At 39.3% G+C, this 19,503-nt stretch overlaps 1 protein-coding gene across 3 annotated transcripts in view; it reads left to right on the top strand.

The window, feature by feature from the left end:
- Positions 1 to 19,503, top strand: part of fat2 (FAT atypical cadherin 2) — a 119,085-nt gene that overhangs the window by 58,339 nt on the left and 41,243 nt on the right. For all 3 annotated transcript variants that reach the window (XR_010929763.1, XR_010929764.1, XM_067600033.1), the window contains exons 16-18: positions 4,871 to 5,260; positions 15,681 to 15,892; positions 19,293 to 19,430. Coding sequence is in view for 1 of the 3 variants with exons in the window: in XM_067600033.1 (XP_067456134.1) it covers positions 4,871 to 5,260; positions 15,681 to 15,892; positions 19,293 to 19,430 (740 nt within the window). In the remaining 2 variants the exon portion in view is untranslated. The remainder of the gene's footprint in view (positions 1 to 4,870; positions 5,261 to 15,680; positions 15,893 to 19,292; positions 19,431 to 19,503) is intronic.

A 19,503-nucleotide genomic window follows, 5' to 3' on the forward strand; every position in this document is an offset into this window, starting at 1 on the left:
TGTTGGTAATTATTTGCTGCACTCTTAACCCTTGCAGCATTAGCATGTACAGTAGCTCCACTCATTTAGTCATTTTAAATGTTGTAGCTTCTGTCAGTTGTTGTGCGTAAGTAGTTTTCAGCTCTAGGTTCTAATATCAAGTTCAGGTGTGACGTCTTTTTAACCGCACAAGTACTGAGGCTAAAAGTATGAAAGGGGGGTTTGATAAATGAGAGTGTGTTTGCAATGTGCCTAAAAATGTTGTGAACATTTTTGAAAGGAAAGCTGATATGATAAGTAAGATTGGGAAGTACCCTGTGGAGTGTTTATTATTATATTGTATGTGCCCTTGAGGCAAACAGTAATGTTCAATGCATTTCATTTCTCAGAAAACATTTGCATAGACGGTTGTTGTAGAGCTGCAATTAACTTTATTATTTTCATTAATTGTTTAGTCTATAAATTGTTAAAATATGGTGAAAAAATTGCATTCACAGTTTCTTCACTGTCATATAAAAACAGTAATTTGTTCCATATGAGAAACTGGAACCAGAAGATGTTATCCAAATAGTTACTGATTAGTGTTCTGACAATCGATTAATCGTTAAAGCTCCAGATTTTTTAAATACATTTTTGGAACTTGTATTGGTCACAATATTGGTGGATTGTTATGAAACTGAGAGACGTCATACAGCCTTCATGTCACCTCAGGTTTAACGTTTTTTCTTGCTCTGACTATTGCTTCACTTTCTCCAGTTGACCCGGGCCTCTGCTGCATCTCGCCTCACCTGCTCACCTTCTTCTTTGTGTTTTCATGACTCGCCTGTATTACACATCTGAAGTCTTCAGGAATGTGTACGTGTGTGTCCTGCACGTGCAAGTAGTAACTGTGTAACATTGCTCAATCGGACCAGCAGTAGTCAAACGCTTCATAGAGGATCTCAAAGGTTTGCTTGGGAAACTATTGAAGGGGCTAATAAGGGGGTTTGATTGTAAAGTGTAAATTTCATTGAAATCCAACAGTAGTTTTTTTTTATATATGGTGGACCATTTGATTTGTTTTTGTGGTCAATTATGAATTCACGAGTTTGGGTCCCTGGGATATACAAAATTACAATTATTGGTGCCAAGATTTAAAAATAAATAAATAAAAATAAGAAGCCGTGCTCTAGTGGACACCAAAAACATCGGGAATCAATGTCTCTGTAAATTTCATGGTAATCTAACTAGAGGTTTTCAAGGACCTTTGTGAAATACCTTGATGTGTCACAAACAGGATTATCAAACAGATTAAACAGATCACCTACAGACAGTTTACAGTTTAATTACAGTCACCAAACCAGCTGTCCTTTCATTATGTGCTTGTTCATTTATGTTTCTTCTTCCCTTCCTCCTTTCTGTTTTTCTTAATTTCTCTCTTTCCTGTGATTTATGTAAACCTCTTGTTTTTTCTAATCTCATTTGCAAAATGTGTCATTCTTGTCTGTCTGTGTGTTTTAACACTGAATTTTATCACTTTGACACTCAACAAACACCAAGCAGATCTGCACCGATCTCTGCTGATAGAAGTGAGCCGGCAAAGTCTGGTACAAATTTCTACTGCAGCGTTTAAATGTTTTATTTATTTGTTGCCTTTGATAGTTGGTTGGTTCATGTGTTTGAACAGTAAAGTCAGTTAAGTACAACGGACAGTTTTCTTCATCTGAAACCAGTCGTAAACTTCAGTTGGTAGGCGTGTGTGGTCTTTGATGTGCCATTCAAAGGATAGTCTCTCTCTTTCTCCCTCTCTGTCACGTACAAACACATACATACAAGTATACTAAATCACACATGTAGACACACACACATTCACACTTGAACAGTCACAGTTTACACACACACACACAAGCAGAAATACTCCCACAAATACAAATCATATTCTTCCAACCATAAAGACTGATAGACTTATATACACACACACACACACACATGCTTCTGAATACACTGAGATAGACAAATTCAGGCAGGCTTTCACACGCACACACAAACACACACACACAAACACACACACATAAATAACAGAACAGAGCTGGAGCAGACAGAACAGGTAAGCCACTCCTTCAGATGTGCAGCAGCTTGTTCTCTTTCTCTATAATGGCAGTTTTCTCACAGACCACAATGACTCATGCACCTTTGTGAAGGTTTTTTTTTTGGTGTGTGTGTGTGTGTGTGTGTGTGTGTGTGTGTGTGTGTGTGTTGCAGGGGAAGGGTGGAAGGGGGAGCAATAAGGCTAAGAGTCTACAGCTATGCTAGTAGCTCAATGAGACTGTTGCTATGTGAAATCACTTCAGCGCTCCAACATAAGCGACACTCAGTAGTGAGCAGTAACTGGAGATTTCAGACATTTACTAATCATAGTTTTTTTACAATAATATTTTTTGTTATTACAATTCATCCTGAGAGAGGCATAAATATGTGTACCATGACAATTTTATGGCAATCCATTCAATGGTTGTTGAGATATTTCGCAAAAAAACACAGATGTCAACGTCACGGTGGTGCTAGAGGAAACGTCAGGGGATCACCAGAGTTATTAGATCATGTTGTCTGAGATTCATACGTGTATTTACAAAATCTTATGGTGATCCGTGTAGTAGCTGTTGAGATATTTCAGTCTGGACCAATGAATCAGCATCACCATGGCTAAAAAAAGATGTAAAAAAGGGTAAAGATAGAAATCAAGATGTTGTGAATTCTGTCTTGGCAGTTTGAATTAAATGAAATATTAAAATTAAATGAAATGTGAGTCATTATCATCCTCTCCAGATTGTTTCCTGGTCTCAGAGCGGTTATCATCTCTCAGAATTAGACTTCTGTGAGATAAATGCATCAGCGAATGTAAGAGAGAAAAAAAAACCCGGAAATGACGAGCATCGGTTCAACCATTGATCCTCTCAATTCTAAAAACAAAGATTTTGAAATCTTGACATTTAGCTGTCAAACCATCTTCAGGCTAAGTTTCCAATTCATGAACACAAAAGTTCAGCTTCCCTCACAGGCTTGTCAGAACAACACCACCTGTGAGAAGCTTTTGTTTGAGTTAAAAATGTTGACCTCTAATCACAGCAAACCTATTAGCGTAATTATCCTAAAACGTTTAGGCTTACAGCAAAACTAAAACTCTGCTTGCAACTTAACCTCACAGGTTGCAGATGTCTGTGAACTGCGGAGGCGTGTCCAGCGTGTCTCTACCAGGAAGGGCAACAATAGACCTCTGTGTTTTATCAGAAGATGCATCAGTGCTTCCTGTTTTTTCCTCATTTTTGTAATTACGAGCCAAATACCCACTGCAGTCAGAATTCTGGTGATGATTCAGATAACATTGAGGTTCAATCATGGGTGATTTCTCTTCCTTCCTGAGGAGGTAAAACTGTCTATTATTCACAAAAAATATTAATAAAAATATAAAGAACTGCCTTGATCCACAGGTTTAAAACCACATTCCTACCAACCATCAGTCTTGTGTTACCAGTTGGGTGTTAATTGGAGTAATGGTGTGGTAACTTAGACTTTTTCACCATTTAACTGGACTTTAACTGTTGATGCTTGTCATTTAGTGGGTCCATCAGCCCAACAGTCCTGAGTAATATATCTCAACATCTACTGGCTTAAGTCTGCTGTAGGTTTTCATCCATGGTGCCAGACTTCGGTGACTCCCTGACTGTTCCTCTAGCACCACCGATAGGACAAACCTTCCCATATTTAATTTGCTCATAAAAAAAAAACTGAGTGGGAATACAGAAAATATTGCAAATAAGTTTCTAGCCTTGGCTGAGGCGGCAGTGACGTCAGATCTGTGTGGAGCGATGAGGAGAGTCATAATTTTCTCATCATGTTTTCCATGTAATTTTTCACAATTTGAGGTTTGACTGGTGCTCTTTTAATGATGTCATCTCGTCGCGTCCTCTTAAATTCTTAAATGGTTTAATGACATCAACTGGAAAAATAGCGCCATCAGCTGTTAATCTTGATGAACCGTCTCCAAATATTCACAAAACAGCAGCGGATGGACACACGCATTAACACGAAAGTTTCTTTTGCAGATATTCTGAAAAATTCCTTAAAAATTTGCACTAAATTTGGATGGAAACCCGAAAATCTAAATGTGAGATTGACATGAAATATGCTGAACACCTTCATGCTCCACATCTGGTTTTGTGGATGTAATAAAAATCGCTGCTACTTGTAGGGTTTTACTATTGTTGTTTACTATTTATTTACATCTGCATCATGCAAATCAGTGAAGCGGAGAACAAAAGCTACATGATGCTAGAAAACATTTTCCTTCCAAGTTTGTCAGAATCATGTCTGACCTTTGTGACATTTTCTTGTTTTTGCAAGTCAGAAACAGTCTCATCTACTGTACATATATAGATAGAGTATACATTTCCCTGTTTAACACTGATCATTATTATCTGTTTTTTTAGCACATGCATAAAAGTTTCTTCTCAACAGATTTTTATCTTTTGATTGCACCGTTGAAAGTTCTGTGTTGTTTTTGCGTTTCCACTCGCTGTGCTTTGACACCATGTCATCACTTTTAATCATAAACACACAAAGCCAGATGTGGTTTTGATAAAACAGTAGCAATTCAGTGGCTGATTTGTTTTTCCCAATGCAGGAAGGAATCCAGATGTCAAGCAGCAGCATGTCTATGCCAATATCCAGCTCATACTCACGTCACATGACTGAAACTAAATGAAATGATGATTAAAAGTGCCAAATGTGTGTTTTATTTAAACTAATACGCCTGAATAACTAAACAAATCCTTTTAAATCTTTTTATCTTGGTGCTAAAAGACACTTACTGGTCAAAAATGAATGTTTAATAAATGATCTGTATCTCCTGCAGGTATAAACTCTGAGGTGAAGTATTCCCTCCTGGCTGGCGACAGCGGTTACTTCTCTCTGGACGAGTTTTCGGGGATCCTGCGCCTGGAGCGACCTCTGACCCCCGACACCCCGCCCACCTTCGAGCTGAAGGTCAAGGCTACCGACCGCGGCCTGCCTCGTCACCTATACTCCGTTGCCACGGTGACAGTGGACGTAGTCTCCCTGGACGACTACCAGCCCGTCTTCCTGAGCTCAGAGTACACCGCCCAGGTCCCAGAATCCTTAGCGGTGGGTTCGGAGGTGCTGAGCGTCTCCGCTCTCACCAGAGACGGCGGAGGGCCGGATCCTGTTTTCTATCGTGTCATCTCTGGCAACGACGACGGACGCTTCCTGCTGGACTCACAAACAGGTAAGAATAGTTTTTGTTTTTTTTTTGGTTATAATGAACCTGAACAAGTGTCTTTAAAGGGTCATTCCACTAATTTTACACATGAAGGTCAGTTGACTCATCACACTGAGCTCTTTTCAGCCTGTGAAACCAGTTACATCATTTATTCTGTGGTTCTGCAGGAGATTTGTCAAGCCTGAGAAAATCCTCTTGATCACTGGGGGAGACCACAGATTTAAAAGAGATAACTATTGAGAAGAGATTTTAATGACTCTGCAGTAACACAGCAGGAACATTCTGCTGTAAATCCTGATGATTTGTTCAACAGCACAAAGCAGGAAGCAATAATAAAAAGCATTTATGCTTTAATCCTATTTCCCTCCGAGGTTGCTGGAGGCTACGCGTCCACTCAGCAATTAGTAATGTCTCTAAATTAATAATCATGTAATAATTTGTTTGTGTTATAAGAGAACACCTTCGAGTTCCTGATGGAGGCCACAGTGTGAACGCTTCAGGCACAGTTAGAAATTAGAATTAGCTTCATAATAATGTTTGAACTGGAGGTCTCCTCTCTCCTGCTTTAAAATCTACAACATCCTCTCATCTGGTTTACTGTTTAAAGAGGTGATTGATCTCTTTTCAGTTTTAAAGAGAAAAGTTTTATCATTTTTTCTGAAAGTCAAAGTTAGAGAAGTTGACTTCTGACCTTAAGTAAAGTATCCAGAGTTTTCAAGTTTTCTCCCCTGCTGGATTTAAAAACTTGCAGAGTTTGAACTGTGAGCTGCAGTCTGCCCTTTTGGATTATGTTGGACCGTCAGGGCTCACTGCCAGTAAACCATTAAAGGCAGCTGGCCTTTTAATGGTCAGAAGAACCACGCTCCCTGAACACTGTCCGCTGCATTAGCTTTCATTATTTGTGGAGAGCAAAGAGTTGTAAAAGTTTGAAAAGCTGAGATGTGTCGATATGAATCTTAAACTAAATTAAAAGCTAAACCAGAGGAATAAACAGACCTTGATAGGAATACATTAAGTTTGTTGAGATTATTGACATTCTTGGTACGAATTCTGGCAGAAAATGTATTTTTATTCATGAGGCGAGTTAAACCAGAAGTATAAAAGCTTGTCTAATGGCATGACCAGCAAAGTTGTCAAGTGTCTTACTGGATAAATACCTCGGGCGGAGTTGCGGATGTCTGCGCTGTAATCAATCAAAAATCAAAAAGCAAAACAATCCGACAGTAACAGAACCGAAAAGCAGACTGAGACGGTTGTTAAGAGGATTAAAGTTTTGGTTTTGAGTTTGAGGAACTTATTAGAAGTGAGACATTCTGCTCTGGAAAGCTGCTCTGATCCCTTTTAAATGTGTAGCTGAGTGATAATAGGAGAGGAAAAAACATAAAAGAAGAAGTTGGAAGAAGAAGAACTTTCAATCTAAGACATCTTCTGATCACTCGCTCTTTCTCTCTGTATAACTCATAAAGATCAATAAATCCCTCGACCGTCCTCGCACACAGCACACGCTGTACTCCCTTTTCTTCTTCTTTTGTTTACTCTCTCAGTACTGTACATACAAGCAGCCACCTGAACAACAAACCCGAGTGTCCTCCGCTTTTAACCTTGTTTCTAATTCATAGTTCGGTTCCAAGTATCTCAGCCAGAATAACTACTGAATAATTGAAGTCACTGTCATCGAACATTGACGTCGACAAGCCTGAACCACAGAGGAATATATCTGCTGAGTCAGCTTTCATGTAAAGACATGTCACTGGTAGTAATGAAAATTCATATAGAACCCAGTATTACCAGCACACACACACACACACACACACACACACACACACATATACATGACCCAGATATGAACCTTGTTCCAGAAGTGATCAATCTCACTAGTTGTGTTGCGCTCCTCACTATTGATAATCTATAGACGGATGGATGATCGGTTCCAGCTGCAGCTGCTTCTCTGAAAAACTGTGATAAAATTGGCAACTTTTCAGTTTTGTTTTGTTATTGTTTTAAACAATCACACGCACTGATATTTACTGTAATATATGTAATTCCTTTTATGCGGAATTTATAACAGTAAAAGCAAAAAAATAATCTGCAGAAGTTTCAGTGTAGAAAGTTTGATTTTAAATGTGATCAGTTCTGTAACAGCTGGCAGTTTGATAATTAGAGAGATGAATCTTATTTAGGGACTTAATTACCCTGAAATGTCTTTACTTCCACCACTTTATCACAAGCAAGCGATTATTTTTATGTGATAGATTTAAATTGCTTGAGCTTGTTGATTGTTCTGTTAGAGACAATTCAAGGGGAAATCAGTCCTACATGGGTTCATTTATTTATTATTTATTAGGGAGGTCGGTTTGTTGAGATTGATGTTTGTTTGTATTTGACCTTGGCTTCTTACAGTTACATGTGGGAGGGTGGTAAATATTTAACCATTCTTCAGATCAGTTCAACATTCATACAAAATTGTCAGGATTGCCTGAATTTGCATTAATTATTACATTCTCAAGATCCCTGAAGAGCTAATAATAAAACATCTGGTATAATAGAGCATTAAATCCTCTTTTTTGTTTATTTGAAGAGCTTACTGTTAATGTTACTGTGCCGCCGTCAACACCTGCTGAACAAGCTGAACAGGAACACACAAAAGGCATAGATCTCCTCCTCAGGGGATTTATTGCAAGTCGTGCTTAAAAACGTAGGGATATCAACACAAATAAAGGCGTAGGAGGCAGGTTGAATATTTGTAAAAGTTTGAATGATCTTTCGTTTTCCACTGCTGACAGGAGAAGCTCGTTGAGACCATGATGGATAAATGATGAGTTTATTTTTTGATCTCCACAGAATGAATCCAAATGAATTAAATAAATTATGGATACTCTGCATCATCACTACACATCCTCAAGGACGCTGTTAAGGTGCCGTTGTAATAAATAAATCTCACACCGACCCTGGATCAGAAGGTGTTTTTCGGTACATATCTTACTACAGGTTCCAGATGAACGGGGAGGTTTACCCGCCGTGACAAAATATATGCGTTGCTGAATCACAAGAGGAGTGTCTGACAGTCTGTTTGTCTCCCTGCGGTTGAAAGTAAAGTGTCATCAAGCTGAATAAACTCCTTACGCATCTGACACACCGGGATGCAAAGAAAACAGTGACATTTATAATCATCACCATGCACGGCAACTAAAACACGCTGGCTGCAAACCAGACGTGCATCGAGACACCCACACATGTTGTTTTCTTTGTACAAACCAAGCGTGCATCATCAGGATTCACCAGGTTTTGTTTTGTTTTTTTCACACACATTCCAACTCTTCAGTAAAGTAGCATTTATTTCACTTGTCCTATTTATTCTGCACTCAGTCTATCCTGCACGCGTCGCTGCTGGTGTGTGTTGCAGTTATGAGAATAAAATAAAGAAAAATTGCAGGCATATAGTCAGATTTTGAATGTAGGATTTGTATAAATATTACTTTGGTTTAAGCTCGATATCGGTGAGTTTGATTAAATTTAGATGAAATTTTAGACCTTAAACCTTATTGTGAGCTGTAGCAAGAAAGTGAAGGACATTCAGAACTGTTTAAGGATGAAGTTTTGGTTTTAGGGTTAGCATTAGAATCAGGGTTGTGACTAATTTTCATTATCGATTAATCGATCAGTCTATCGTCAACCTTTCCTGCTTCAGTGTCCAGAAGCACAGAGGAGACTTTGTTTACTACTCCAGGGCCGAAGTGACCGCTAACTTCGGGGTTAACTCCCTCCACTCTATCAACAGGTAGCAAGCAAGAAACGGGAGCTCAGCTTCGGTCTTGAGGAGTCGCAGCATTTATTCTCTGCCAGAACAGCTCAAACTGCACATACACTGTGCTATACTGTCACAGCTAAACTGCTAACTTAACTCTCTCTCTGTGCTCCGGTCACCACCGTCACAGTGGTGGTCACACGCTCGCTCGACCACACACATGTGTCATGCGCACTTCCTACGCACTGGGCTCTTTCTTAAAGAGACTACGCCACTTGTATAACATTGTAAAATGTCGGAAAATTGAGTTCTCAGAGCCCACAGCGACGTCTTCAAATTTCGTCGGCCTAACGGTCTAAAACTCAAAGATGTTCAGTTTATGATGATACAAAAAGGGGCAGCAAATCTTCACTGCTAACCGCAGCCTCACAGAGCTGCTAGCATGGCTGTAGTCTGTTGGTATGCAGTTGTGATGGTTAAGGTTGAGGCCAAATGATACTTTATGCATCCACATGTGTGACATGAATTTAATCTGCTCATATGCCCAATCTATGAGCCTACAAGCATAGCTACTGCACATACAGTATGTGTATAAACAGAATTGTTTGCACATCGGCTGTCTGCATCTAGGTGTGACAGACTGCAGGATCAGGAGCCAGGGGAACGCGTTAGTACAACAACTGAGGTTGCTTGTCATTATACGTGTTCAAATTTGTCTGTGTTTTGGGTTACAGTTCAAGAAAAGTGTTTTTATCTGAATACGGTTTCCAATTGATGTCAGATTAAATTACCAGTAGCATCCAAAAGGTCTTACAGAGTCTCCTGTTTGAGTTTCTGAACCTGCACGTGTTTGTGTGTGTTTGTGTGTGTGTGTGTGTGTACACAGTGCAGCATGTGGGAAAGTTGACAATGACAAATCACCTTCACCCAGTTTCTTCTTTCTGAGAAGTCGCATCACACTGTGCAGGAAGGGCTCAGACTGCTTTGAGCAAAACACAGAACACAGATACGAACCCTTATTGACAGAAACCATGCAGCGGGGAGCACAAGCAGCCCTGTAAGAGCCGCTGTGTACAAACCATATCTTTGGTTTATATTAAAGACACAGCATGCATGCAGCAGTAAGTCACTGCCATAATAAATTTCATACATTAGCATAATTACCAGCACAAACATGACTGTTAGAAGGAGGGATGTCAGCCTCTGGTGGTTTCTGCTCTGCAGTTTACATGGTGTGAATGAGGAGGAGGGAATTATTTACTGTAATAGTACAAAAGAAACACAGTTTTTAAACAAATGGAGCTAAAGCTTTCAGAGCTTGTGGTTGTGGCAGGAGGTGGAAAGATGATGTAAAATTGGTGCCAAGACTTTAAACAAAAGAGAAAAAAAAAACCAGGGGATATTCACATCATTTCCAAAAGCACAAATAATAGTTTTTCTGTTTATTCTTACTTGGAAATAGAATTAATTTCTGCCAAAAGTTGGAAGGATCTCAGTTTGATCTCTTCTTAGCTTAGGTTGTACAGATTTTAGGGATATGAAGCATTTTAAGATATTCTGGGAAATGACATCACAATAAGCAAAAATACCAATGTAAGCACTGAGGAAATGTGTCTATTGCAGATGAAACTAACAAAACGCCTTTGCACTCTGCTCATAAAAATGAGCATATCTCAAAAACTAAAACATGTACATAGTTCAAATAATTTATGGAATGTTAAGAAATATTTTGTTCATGTTTCTTCATTCAGAAATGTGAAATCAATGTGTTTTGTGTGTTTATTCAGTCAAATTTGATGAAAAAACATGTCCGAATTTTGTAGTTTTTTAAAATATATGACACAATTTCAATACCTATATCAATTATTATGGTTTATTGACTTACATAACCTTTTAGCTTAGGTTGTACAGATTCTAGGGATATGAAGCATTTGGAGATACTCCAAAAAATGACATCACAATAAGCAAAAAATACCAATGTAGGCACCGGCGGACCGTTTCTATTGCAGAGTTCAAAGCGTTAAAAGAAATTACAAGACACATGAACCATCCACACCTTCCAAAACCAACACAGACACAGTATTACAATAAAGCACAACAAGATGGAGAGAAAAAAACTGATAAATAACAAAATAAATAAAAATATAAGAGAGAAAAAGGCTTCAGTTGTAGCCACACAACCAGATTTCAACTGATTGGTTGAATCAGATGATCCGTCCTTTAGATGTGGGGACAACAAAACGTAAAGGATCCATTTTACATAAAGACTCAAGGTTAGAAGCTGAATATTTTATGAATTTTACAGACCTTGAATTTCAAAAACAAAAACTGAGGCATTGTAAGACTTAAAAGAAGTGTAGCAAGTCTTCATGAGGTGGACAGTATACAGTATTTTGGAGCTCAGCCATGCAGTGTCATCAGGGTGACTGAATCTTTAAAACCATTTTAAAACATCCTTGGAGTCAGTAAGAAGTAATTAAAGATGTTACAGCTTGAGAAAAATAATAATATTCTGATTGAAGAGCTTTCATATGGACACACAGCTGCTGTATGTTGCAAGTTGCTCTGGATCAGAGCCTCCGCTAAACAATGAGCTGAAACTCGCTGTAAAGCTCCGCAGAGCCGAGGGGAGCTGCAGAGTCGCTGATAATTCTCTGTAGGTTCATCACATACGTCTTTCTGTCATTTCATACATTGTTATTATGAAAAATATTGATTATAGCCACTTTAAGGTTTAAGGGGGACGAATTGGTTTCACTGAATCCTGATGCTGTTGTTTTTCTTGGTAGGCAAACACATCAGGTATATGTGAGGAAGCCTGACCGTAGTGGCTAGGAAGGCGGTAGGAGGCAGACTCACAAACAAAAAAGTATCTCAAAAAATGGTGCACACAGCTACACTGTCATCCCCTAAACCTACATCTCTCCCCTTAAATAGGCCCTCCAATCTATCAGGTAGAACCATATTTATTGCAGGGGTGTCCTTTCCCTTCTACCACCTGGCATATAACAACGCTACTTGTATCAGTCAACATTGTTCACACAAAACACATCCACAACATTAAACCTCAACCTGAGCCAAAACAAGTACAAATCATATCGATACTAAACCACACATTTAACTAAATAACATAAATCCCCCCTGGTCTAACCCAGTGACATCACTGATGATGTCACCAGGTGCATAAATACAGGAAGTAGTTGGGTGCGTTCTCCTTTTGTTTGTGGAGCACACGTTGGGTACGGTAAGTAACAAAGAAAATGATTAACTTATGAAATGCAGAACTTAACAATACTTGTCTGTGTTTTACTTTAACCAAAAATGTTGCTGGTATGTGAACCAAACATAACGCAAACCACAAACAAACCCGGGATAGTATGTGTCTGCAAATTACAGATAAATGCTGGATCTATGGCTAAACAAACAATTAACAAGCATGGTTAAATTCATAAGCTATGTGGCATTGATGGTGAAAATAGGGACAAATGGTGTATTCTCACCCACTTCATCACAGTGATGCTACAATCTCATAAACATTTCCATAAAGCAGTCCTCCTAGTTTATTTATAACAACCAAAGATGTGTAAATGATTGTTATTTTGGATCAGAAACTCATGAATGTGACTCAAGTGTGATATAAATGTAGAAACCATCAACTGCTCTAAATAGCCAGTGATAAAAACAGACAGACTGTGGATGTTCTGACCCAGTAAGACAGAGGAGCATGAAGGAAAAAAAATGGAGATCAGCCAACTTGTTGTTCCAGTAGAAAAAAAAGCTAAAAAAAATAAATAAACAAATGAATAAATAACACAGCTCGGATCATTCTGACTCAAGCCGGCTGTACAAATCTCCTTGATGTTAGAGAAAAATCAATAAAGTGAGATCTGTACTGTGCGTGTATGAAGTGCAAATAATTTACTTGTTGAAACCTGGAGGTGTTAAGTTCGAGGGGAATGGTATATGGTTGTTTTTGTTGGATCCCGTGTTTTGTTTTTTATCTTAATGAAGTATGGTTCAGCAGACTGGCTGGCAGCCCAAGAAAATAGGCTCTCTCACCCACACTCCGCTGGATGTGACAAGCTGTAGTCAACAGATAGACTCGGGCTTTGTGTGGTGTAATAAGCTCGCTAACAGTGGTATCCTGTCTCCTCAGACCTGTTCAGTGTCCACGCTCCAAACAATCAAATCTATAAAAACTGGCTGTAGTGTACCTGGCTCACCGAAACACAAATTAGGTGTTTACGAGTGAGTCGGGAACAGGAAGAGGGGACAGAAAGAGTTGGACTGAGACGGCAAAACTGAGACATGTGAAGCTAGAATAGAAAAAGTGTAAAGAGGGGAAAGAAAACTGTTTCTTTAGAAGTAGTTATGAGGAAAAATGAGCAAAAGAGAGAGCAAGAGTGACAACTACACGCCGCTGATGAAACAACAAACACTTTTCATTGTTGGCTGCTGTTAACTTTGAACTCTGTTCTATCGTTTTCTTCTAGGTTGTAATTTCTGTACTTCTGATGTTTTTTTTTATCCAATAAAAGAGTATTGGTCTTTTTTTTCATTGATGTCTTGCTTCGTCTTTATTTAATTTTTTATAACCTTCTACGTCTCTACTTTATTAAATTATAAGTCTGGTGTCGTTTGTTCTATATTTTTCTTTTCACTCAACAAATCCTTCGAAAAACATTAAAACTAACAATGTGTTCGTCCACAGCTCAACACTTTCTGACTTCATTACACTCAATAAAAATGTCATCAAAATAGGTGCAATTCATTTTTTTCATCTGTATTTAGTTGATTAACAGTTTCAGCTCTAAACTCTTCCTCTTTTATTATATATTTTTTCCTCCAACATGTCCTTCATAACCACCACAAAACCACAGACCAAACATTCAATAACGAGGCTCTGTCGATGAAATGACTGGAGGAGGAGGAGGAGAGCAGGAGGTGAGGAGGAGAGCAGGAGGTGAAAAGGTCCATCTGATAAAGTTCCGCATGTTTACAGCAGGTCAGATAAATGAGGACTGAAACTGAGTGACTCAATAACAGACATACAAAAAAAAAAGTGGACACGACACAGTAAATCCCTTTAACGACTCCAACGCCGCTTTTATTGCCGCCATAAATGAGGTTAGACTTCACACGCCGATGACAGATAACATGTGAAGACAGCAGCCAGCTGTGGAGAGATTTATAAACTCTTCACAGCTTCACTGAGCTGACAAAAGTGAGCGTTCACTAGATATGTCACATGATATACCACACACACACACACACCAACACTCCTATGTGTATGTGTTTGACTTATGGTGCGTATTACCATCCAAAGAACCTTGCTTATACATCCGTTTTAAACAGTATATTGTATCTGTCACTCTGCATAATATATATTCTGCATTCAGATACGAAGCGCGTTCAAGCACAGCGGCGTAACAGAAGTTTACACGGAGAGACGTGCAATTGACCAAACAGTGTGAATGGAAATGCATGAAATAAAGTCTTAAAAAGGAACAGGGTCATTGTGAATAACTGAGTCAGTACTGTACAAATAAACAAAAAGTATACATATTACTTTAAGTAGCTTTTTACTTAAATACACAGTGAAATAATAAATGCATTTCCCAGTTTTAATCCTGTGTCCCTAAGTTAATTATCTCTTATTATATACTAATTATATGTAAAATGTCTTCCTGTAAACAAAAATGTATCCAATCAGATGTGACTTTGGGTGACTAGCTAACTGAACATATATATATAATATATATATATTAGGGGTGTGTCCGAATACAAATACATTATTCAGCAAAGCACAGATAATGGGGTTTTTTTTATGAATATTTGTTTCATACAAATATTTTAAAAATTATTTGTTAGGTAGAAGTCTGTCTGTGAGGAGGCGATGAGTAAAATTTTAGCTCAGTAGTCAGCGCAGTCGTCTATGATCTGGAAGACTCCAGTTCAAGACCCGGTGTGGGGACCTCCTTCATAACGTAGTTTATTTATGAACACTTATCGTAACACTTTCCACTCTTTCCACTTTTTATTTGAATACAAATACAGATACAAATAATTTTGCTGCCTCAACAAATACAGATACAAATACTGGGCTTTCTGCACATCCCTAATATATATATATATATATTATATATATATATGTATGTATGTATATATAAAACCACACTGTGAGTCTTGCAGAGCAGCATCACAGAGGGAAGTGTGTGTTATAGAAAGTGAGCAAAAACTTTGTTTTCATTTCCAAAAAAGATGTGTTGAGATGTAATTAATTCATTTCTCCCATTTTATCCTTCTAGAAAGTCATTGAAGCTGAAGGAGACTTACCTCAGCCGAATGAAATATTCAGACCCAAGATTTCATGTTTTATATGTCTTAATATTCTGGATGCGCTGTGCATCATTTTATCTGTATTTCCCCCGGAGTTTGATGTATCTTTCAAAAACCTTGAAATCTTGACTTTAAACTAAAGTTCTGATGAAAGATTTTGAGCAACGATTGTCCTTGCAACATGTTTTTGTAATGACTGACCCACCATGTTTTATGAATTCCACTCTGTTTTTTTGTGCAAATGTTAAACCAGGCAGCTCTGTAGAGTTTATGAACTTTTCTCACTTTTCAGTATGAATAATTTATCTGTGATGAATAATTCTTTACTCCTGTGGTCCGCAGGCTGTCTGACCCTCATCGCGCCGCTTGATTTCGAAGTTTCCCGGGAGCACTACCTGTCTGTGGAGGGGAGTCGGGGCAAGTCGTCCCTCAGCGACATCACCACGGTGATCGTCAACGTGACGGATGTGAACGACAACACGCCGGTTTTTGGACGAGGCGACTACAGCGCTGAGATATCAGAGGATCTGACACCTGGAGGCCTTGTGATGAAGGTAGAGCTCACAGAAAACCTGTACATATGAGTTACAAACTGATGTAAAAAACTCAACTAGAGGTTCCCTGAAGGCAACACTGTCCTCTGTACCCACCTGGACCAGACAAGCAACAGATCGTGTGACAGTTTGTGGTTTTTGGAGGGCCACAGTCTCTCAAACAGGGGAGAAGAAATAGTGAAGTTTACACACACACACACACATACAGTACATTACAGAATATGGGGCACATCATACATCAGAGACACAAAAACATCAGCGATCTTTGATTGAATCACTGAATTGGATTAGACTTTAAATTAAATATATTTCCAAGGTTCAATTTAACTGAAGGACATTTCGCTGCTATCTGTATCTGTAGAATAGACTGTCCATATTGTGCTTTTTAGCCTCAACACACTCACACACACACACATCTGTCTTTCTATAGCTGTGAGGACCCACGTTGACATAATGCAATCCCTAGCCCCTAACCCTAACCTGACTTAAAAACCGAAAAGCCTAACCTTAACCTAATTCACACCTTTAAGGAGATTTCTAAGCAAACTAACGTGACCAAACTCTTCGTCAGGAAGGAACACGTCACCCAGTGCCAGTGTAGTTTTTGGACAAGAACCGAGGCACAGAGGAGTAAGATATATCAGGCTTTGGATACACACACACATGATACTTGTAAGTAGATCAGTTCATTGTTGCTTTGCACATGAGATTTGTTTACAATAAGAAGAATGTAGAAAATCTCCAGCCATTTCCTTTAACCTTAAAACCAAGTCTTAACCTTTAAACAGTCGTTTGAAGTAGCTGAAACGTACTGACAAAGCAGAAATGTCCTCACAATGATGGTTTAAAACTGAATTAGGTCCCCGCAAAGATATCAATACAAGTTTACACACACACATCACACTTATCATAGGTGTAACAGAAATATCTGCTGTTCATGCGAGCACATGCGCTCTCATTTATTATCTCACTATCTCAATTCACACACACCCCCACACGAGCACAACATCCACATACATGTGACTAATATGACGGCATCTGACATCTGGCATCCTGCAGACGATTCAGGTAATAAAAAAAGATTACACACACTCCAACAAGTTTAGGAAAAACAGAGAATTCAACACACACACACAAACAGTCTTTCAATGATGAAACAGGTTCAACACACACACGCACACACGTGAGCACACAGTTATCCGACATGTCAGCCGTCATCTGTCAGGCCAGCAGCAGAGATAACACAGCAATAACACAGCTCAGTGGCTCGCTGATGGTCGGACCACGGCTGAATGATGAGTCTGTAATCATATGGTTTCATATTTGACATTTTTCTTCTTCTGCTCCTGTTCCCCCTCCCTCTGTTTTCAACATTTAACTGCAGCATTTTGCTGTTTGAAATGTTTGAACTCGTATAATTGGGGGAGAGGATCCTCTGTAAGCGGAGAAAATTAGAGGATCCGTTGTTGCAATGAGCCGAAGTCACGACGACAAAGAGACAAACAGGGTGAGAACGAGATCGGCGGTTGAGACGATGGTTATATTGCACTGCCTCCACTGAAAACCTGAGCTGCCCCCCATCCCGGAGCCCCTCCACCGCCACCACTACAGACCAGGACTGCCCCCCTCTCCATCACTGAGGCTGATGTTAGCCAGTTGTTCAAGTGGTTAAAATCATGCAAGGCGGCCAGCCCGGACGTCATCCTGAAGATGTGTATTCACAGACATATTGAAGCCGTCCCTCTCCCTCCGGACTGTCTCCACCTGCTGCAAATCCACCACCATCATCATCCCTGTTCCTAGACAGCAGAAAGTGGCCTGTTTTAATGCCCTGAATGTCTCCAAGATCAAGGTGGTGGGTGGTGGTGGTGGGTGGGTGGGGGTGTTCACTATCAAAGGCACAGTGGTGGAGAGGTTGGCACGGCCCAGCACATCACTGGGTGTGAGCTGCCCAGTCTGCAGGAGCTGTATGCCCAGCAGTGCCTCAGGAAGTGCTTGAGGGTCGTTACAGACCCAGCACACCCACACAAGTCTGTTCTCCCTGCTGTCTTCAGAAAGAAGATACAGGTCTCTCAAAACATGCAGCAGCAGGCCGAGGAGCAGCTTTTATCCTCAGGCCATGAGACTTCTTAATAACACACACACACACATAGACATTACCACCCCCCTCCCTCCCTCCCACCCACACACACCCACACCCACACCCACACACACACACACACCCACACCCACCCACACACATAAACAAATGCAATCTAACCAAGATTGTATATGCGCCTTTATTGCTTTTACACCTCAATTGCTTTTATACCTTTTATTGCTTTTTATATTCAGTCAGTTCGATATTTATATGCCTTTTACTCTTCATACACTTTATTTCTACACTTTAATTTTACACTTTTGTTTTATATGTAAATGCCTTTTACACTTTTTATTGCTTTTGTAACTTTTGTTGCTTTCTGTATTCTATTTTTATATTTTTATGCCTTTATGTATTTATTTCATGTTTCTGTAGTGGGAAAGAATTTCACACGAGTGTACCTGACAAAAAATATCTTGTAGTAAAATAATGTATATTTTACTGTAAGATGTTGCTTTCTGCATTATATCAAACAAAAGACAAAAAATAGAACAGCTGTACTGTAATATCATATCACCATATCCATATAATATCCATATATTGCCCAGCCCTACTAGGAACTACTTGTAAAGAGTGTACAGTGTACAGACACTACATTAAAGTCAAGGCAAATAAAATAAGTTCATGTTGACATCAAGTTAAAAACGAGCTGATATATGTGTTTTAACTAAAACCAGACCTGTGAGACAATGTGCTTTAGTTTATTCCCAAACAGATTAGACAATTTTTAAAAAGCACCTGATGTCTTGATCATTTTGGTGATTTTATTTATAACTAATGTATTAACACATCTGTTAATGCATTGTGGCATGAAACCCTCATTACTTCATTAGCTTATATCTTTATTTTCAAGCTAATAACGAAGGTTAACGAAGCTACAACCACAAACACTGAACACAGATGTTAAAGCCATGCAGATGTTTCCTGTCTTCCCTCAGTAACTTAGTTTCTGATGTGGATGTTGTCAGTCAGAAGATCGTCCTTCAACCCGAGGATCTACATTTAAACCTTTGTGTCTGTAACAAGCGTCATACATGCTGCGTTGTAGTTGACCATGACCTCTGACCTCACTTTACTTGACGAAAATCTCCTGAAGTGTTTTTCTATTGGATTGGATTTGTGGAGATTTACTGTATTACAGTGTACAGATCCTGACTGTTTCCTGTCTGACCTTTGACCCCGTCTCTCAGGAGCGAGACAAGACAAAACACAATTTTCTTACACGGAACGAGTTATTATACTCCTCTCCTTTATCCGCAGGTAACGGCCACCGATCAAGACGGTCCGGTCAACAACCTGCTGCGTTACTCCATCGTGAGCGGAGACCCTCTGCAGCAGTTCTCTATCCACCCTCGCAACGGAGAGATCTCTGTCCGCACTGCGCTGGACAGAGAGGAGGTCAGTGTGTGTTTCAATAAAGACACAAAACATTTACAGTGTATTTTCTGAAAAGCAAGAAATAGAAGATGAT

This window comes from Thunnus thynnus, chromosome 9 (assembly GCF_963924715.1).
Source record: "Thunnus thynnus chromosome 9, fThuThy2.1, whole genome shotgun sequence".
NCBI classification, from domain to species: Eukaryota; Metazoa; Chordata; class Actinopteri; order Scombriformes; family Scombridae; genus Thunnus; species Thunnus thynnus.